We start from the raw sequence: 6,000 nt of genomic DNA on the forward strand, positions 1-6,000 counted from the left end.
ACATTCAAATGCGTTAGCATTTGTGGTGCGCTGTGGGTGCCCGTAAAGACACACTGAAGCAGCGCGATGGGACGAGGAGAAAGACAAGCAGAGCAAGACTAGCGCTCGCTGTCAATAAACTTGTTTGGAAATAGCACCAGCCATTTGTAGTCACGTTCATATGAGTTCAGTTTTCCGCATGGTTATAAATGGGGGATCTTTTTCCTATTTAAATTCTGCTGACAATCAACGCTAGTCCTGTTGTGAATGTTTTAGTCATCGTCCCACCGCGATGCTTCAATACACGTTCAACTTGACCCAAATCGCGCCAACCAAGTTGTTTGGGACGCGCGTGGTTATGGTTTTCCGGTTGCTTTTGATAGTCGGGAGAGGTATGGTAGTCAAGCAAGTAACAATGTCATATTGTGCGCTGATAGAAAGGCACACAAGACCACGTGATAACTTATCGTGACCTGCGCCGAGTCCACCTTCACTAAAGAGAAAATACTCACGCTCAATGATAGAGCATTTACGTTTATTTAGTCAGTAAAAGAGGAAGGCAAATTACGCGCATGTCGTTTAGGCTTTTTGTTTCTTCACTGTCCGTCTGGTATAGTTTATTTTGTGCGGCCGTCCTCTCTGAGGACCGGGTCTTTCTGTTGTGTCAGGCAGCCACCAGATGCGGCAGCAAACTGCGTGATGCTTATATGAATGCCGACTGACATTCCCGCGCGTTCCTTTATTTTCTTATTATTACAGCTGCCGTTATTGTCCCGCGTTCAATTTCACGTTATAGATTTGAAGTGTTGCGTTTCATAGAAAAGCTCTTATGAATACTACACCTACCTATAAGCGTAAAAAAGAAAGCGTGCGCAGAAAGTGTGGACAGAGCCACCGTCGGGGGCAACCCGTGAAAGAGGACTAATAGTTAGGCGCAAACAAAGTTTTGCAAGGATGCGATACGTGTTTCATCTATTACAGAGGAAAAATTAAAAAGGTGTGGGTGTGTTGGTGCCATTAGGAAACTTGGCTTAAGAACTGGCACAGGAACGAAGCAGTTACCATGAATAAATGTGCCGAAGAAAGTCTCGCCATAAGCCGAGAGGAGCAATATGGATGTTTACTACGAGTAAAATGAATAATAGGAGAAGAAAAACACCTATGGAATGAATGCAGTGCAGGAAAGACACCGGAACTTGCGGAACTTTGAGGTAGATGCAAAATGCGAATATGAATTTTCGAAATCTTTTCAACTGCAGCGCCGAGGAAATATCACTGGCAGACGAACAGCACATTCCTGTGAAAGATTAAAACCGCGGTCTCAAAGATGGTTTTCCAGGATATAGGAAAAACACTACGGCGTCTGTGTTAAGTGGGCGCGGTTAATAAAAGAGGCCTGGAAAACTCTCACTGTGCCGGTTGAGCGAACAAGATCTTTCGAAACAATTGAAAATAACAATGAAATAACCACCCGTCGCTGCGAATTGGAGAAGGAAGAAATCAAACTGAAACTTTGCACAAGTGGAGCCCTTCTACCACAGCTTAGTGGTTTTGTCATGCTATGAAATCAAATAACTTTTGTTATTGGTTCCACAGCTCCTGTTGCCTTAGGCAACGCATCCTAGCTCATTTGTCATCAGATGGTCACATGATTTCATACGGACTGGATGCGCCGGCTTACTTAAACAATTGTGGTGGTTGTATTCTCTGCCCCGGAAACAAAGTACGCGGAGACAATGTGAACAGGATTACCGTAATTTATTGACAATTGTGGCTAGGTCAAGGAGAGAGAGAGAGAAAGAGAGAGAGGGGGGGATATATGGAAGGCAGGGATGTTAACCAGTCAAGAGACTGGTTGGCTGCCCTACACATGGGGTAGGCCAAGGTGAACCTCACCAAAGCGAAAGGACGAAAGGCGGTCAGCGAAGCTGGTAAAAAACAGTGAGATAACGTACAGATTTAGACCATGATAAGCACATTGCAGCGTGTGAGAAGAGTGAATGAAATTGGCTGGCGTTTGCGTGGACGTTATGGAGTGTTAAGCTTGTTGGTACTCGATATTGCTTATGTGCTAGATGGCGAACGTTGAGCAACTAAATAACGAACAACCTCTTTAAAATGAGAGACACATCCATCTTCAATAACATCGATGAAACTCTCTACGCAGCACTAAGCTTCACGATCAGCGCTACAGTGAAAAGTGCAATTCTAACGGGGTGGGAGGTACGACTAGCAATCACACTTCACTTGTGTACCAAAGGTTGGCAACGGTACGTTCAGATGGTCTGTTGGCAACAAGATGGATAACGAAACAGAAATTTGACACACCGACGCCGGGAAGCTGCAAACACTAATCGTGAAACACTAATCGTGAAAGAACACGCGCACAGCGTTTTCTCAACTTTGTGCGCTGTGTACGTAAAGGGTCACGTATTATCAATTTGCCTCAGCCGTGTGTCTAGCAAGGTGTCTCCGTGTTTTTTTTAGATGTGACATAGCCACCGCTAATGCGGGATTTTGTCAAACCATCTACATCTCAGTAAACGTTATAGATTACTGGCCTTGTCTACTTCATTCAGTTGTGTCAGTGACAGTGGTTTCAATGAGTAGCGTGTTCTAATGTGTTTTAGCGTATGTTGTACATAATGTCACGTGCACTCTGCATATCTTTAGTTCTTATAATAACCATCTAAAATAGCGCGCTACGCACGCCGCCTGGCAGACCTCTCCTGTATACACCAAAGAGCGCTCTATCATTCATTTGTTTGTGCTTTACAGTGCGGGACGCCTCAACCACTCTGTCAGCGCCGGCAGCTGTGCTGCTACTGTTGGTCGCATTCGCCGTACAACTGCTCCCGGTCACAGTGGTGCAGGTCGCTACGGTGTCGACAAGGACGCATTTGTGATACGGCTTACGTGTGGCTCTCTAGTGTCCTGCGTGGTGCGACCACGAAAACAAAAACAAAAGAAAAAAACAAACAAACTCTCACGCCTCGGACATGCGACATGGACGCAACGCAAGGCCTAGACAGACCGCGCTAGTACGCGCGCCAACTTCTTTGCTCGTTGCTCCACGACGAAGCTCCACAGTGTACTTAAATTAGAAAGCGAAGGATTGAAGAGTCACCTCAAAGACAATCTCCACTACACCATCAGATGCACCGGTTGCTTCGGCGTCCTGCGCCCTGCACCTTCTTACAGGTCCCTCGCGACTTCACCGCACAAGCCGCTTCCCACAGTTTTTTCCCGAGGAGGCTCTGTTTCGAGACCGCGAGCTTAGAACTACGGGCTGCCACGTCAGAAGGGTTCCAGCTTTCTAAAGGCTTCCGACAGACAGGGTTCAACTCGCAAAAAGAAAACCACACAACCGACGCAGTGGTGGTCGCATGTTGTAAGAAAGAAAAGTAACTCAGCTGCACGGCAGCGACCCTTCTGGAGCTCGGGTCCGTACGCGTGGTCTATACGCGAGGTTGCTGTGCCTAGTATGGTTAAAGGGAGCCTGTCTTTCATCACACTCATGAGTTTTCTTCAGTAGACGACATGGTGAAAGATGAACTGTTGTATGTTGGCTGCCTCTATGCGCAAAGAACACATTTCACAAGTGAGTTGCGCTTGTGGGCTAAACTCGTGTTACGATGGCTATGTAGACAAGCGTGTCTGTTGAAGCAGGGAGAATAGGGGGTGGCTGCTTGGAGAAACGAACGAATTTGTGGAGAGAATCTTCAGCGGTTCGGATCAGTGTTAGCGGCAGCAGCGGTGCAGCTGTGTTGGCGAATGAAATGACCTTGAACACGTGCGATCATTTCGAGCCTCGAGATTGCACTGACGATGTCTCTGTCGTGAGTCGCGATGGCTTGGAAGTTGCTCTTATCATAAAAAGCGATACGGAACAGTTGTCAGACATAATTTTTCAGTTTGTGCTTGTTCGTTGTATTTGCCCTCTTCGCGCTGGACACTTCTGGAATATAAATCAAAACGAACTAGTGCGAGTTTCTGTTTATTTAAGTATAATTTTCCGGGCACCGTCTGAGGATCACGTTTGAGGCAAAAAAATGTGGCGGTTCGGCATTAGTAATACATACAGATTTAAAATATTTCGAAAAAGAAATATAAAGCGAATGTTTAGTACTGAGAAACAGAAAGCAGGGTGACATTTCTAAAATACAGATAACCAATTTCGCGCACTCTCCCTCTCTCAAACAACACGTTTCAGGATACATTCTTTATTGCATAAATGATCTGGATTTTGCATGCCAATACACATTCACTAGACATGCTGTGAACCTCGAGCTTCAGTGGTCCTGTTTCTTTTCTTCACGGGAATCGCCTACAGTTTCTTTGTTCCATTTCTCGCTTTTCCTCTATGACCAAATTTCAGTCACTCCAGGAAAATTGGCGTACGAGAAGACGCTTTCAAATTACGATAAATGTAAAGTATGCTTCGCATAGTATACCCGACTAGGCACGGCTTGTTACAGGTCCGACATTCGTGAAATGATTCATATCTCGATTCATAACCGCCTTGAGAGGAACTTTAGACCCTTTTGTTGACGCATATCCACAACGTCGTGTATAACTTAAGGCACTGATTTGAAACTTCCCACTTAGTGATCATATTAGAACGTAGAGCTGCGATGTTCACGAAATCATACCGACTAACGACACTTTACCTCCCTGTCTCTTGAATAACTTGTAAAGGTGGCCCTGATTTCAAGTTTGCTTCACCTGTGGTTATTTAATGTTTCCTAAGCTACTCGTCAGTGTCTCTTCTCCATTTTTTCATGCTGAAACGAAAAATTGTCCGACCACCCGAGCGCAGCACGAAGTACAAAGGAGGCTCGTAGCTTTGTAGCTTCGACGGATGGATGACAGGTTCTCGGTCATGGACTTACCTCCACCTTGCGGGATTCCGCTACTGCTATTCGCCGCTTGTTCTGACTCGCCACGAATTCGAATCGCCACCAATATACATGTTCTTGTTTCTAGATCCCTAGTTTCGTGGAGCTTAGTGGACGCTTTATAATCTCTAGCAAATATATTTCGAGTTCCGGAGTGGTCATTTACTCGAGCTCAATACAGAGTTTCGCAATAGCTTTGTGTCGCTGTGAGAAGGATCTCAATATTATGTACCACCGCTAAACCGAGGGTTATTCTTTCTGGCGTGTAATATGACAAGATGGTAAACAATCAAGCACTACATTTGAAACAAACCACGCGCCTTTATTAGTGACAGCGGCAGGTAATTGATAGATGCTTTCGTTCTCTGAAGACGCTCTTGAATATCACACAGTGGAACCCACCTGACGATGCAGCCTGTGCAAATGGGGCAAGCAAAAGCAGTACTATTAGGTGCGTACTTTAAGCACACCTCTAATGTTTTACGAAACAATACCGGAGTTTGAGATCTATATTTTTTTGGTTATACGGATCACTTACTTCTTGCGCCACGGGGACAGCTGCTCTTATAAATATTGTAAATAAAAGAGAAAGCGTACACCTTTATGCTCACGCACGGTACATAAGGTATGCATGGCAGGAAGACATGTTACGCCTTTCGACGCTCACCCAATGACATGCGAGCACATCACGCATGCGCGGAGTGTGTGAATAAAGAGGGTTGTTGTTCGCACTAGTGGCAGCCTGACACTTGATCCCGCAGCGTCTTGCTGGTGTTGACGTAAAGTGCGGCAGCAAATCTTTGGGCAATAAAATGGTAGGGTGCGGGAAATGTGTGGCTATCGTGTGTTTTCCTCCGGGTCGTCTTCAGCAGCTCCACTTAAGACAGGGACAAGTAAAAGAACCCAGTACACGTATATAAGCGGCACTGTTGAAAACGCATCGTCACCAATTTGCAATACGAATGAGTTTCTTCTGGGCTCTGGAGTACCACCTGCGGTTACTGCGATGTGAATTTTTTTCTAGCGAATTTGAGCCTCGGGAACTTGAACAATTGTGGTTTTATCTGATCTATGGGGAGAGACATATCGGAAGAGCAAATAGAGTTCAGCATTGCCTTTAGAA

General features: G+C 45.5%; 1 protein-coding gene across 1 annotated transcript in view; it reads left to right on the forward strand.

Annotated features, from left to right (window-relative positions):
• Window positions 1-5,698, forward strand: part of LOC142583159 (uncharacterized) — a 132,956-nt gene extending 127,258 nt beyond the window's left edge. Inside the window, exon 7 of the mRNA XM_075693507.1 lies at window positions 2,758-5,698. Coding sequence (XP_075549622.1) covers window positions 2,758-2,885 — 128 coding nt within the window. The 3' untranslated portion in view covers window positions 2,886-5,698. The remainder of the gene's footprint in view (window positions 1-2,757) is intronic.
• Window positions 5,699-6,000: the final 302 nt, after the last annotated feature.

The sequence above is a fragment of the Dermacentor variabilis genome, chromosome 5 (assembly GCF_050947875.1).
Source record: "Dermacentor variabilis isolate Ectoservices chromosome 5, ASM5094787v1, whole genome shotgun sequence".
Taxonomy (NCBI): Eukaryota; Metazoa; Arthropoda; class Arachnida; order Ixodida; family Ixodidae; genus Dermacentor; species Dermacentor variabilis.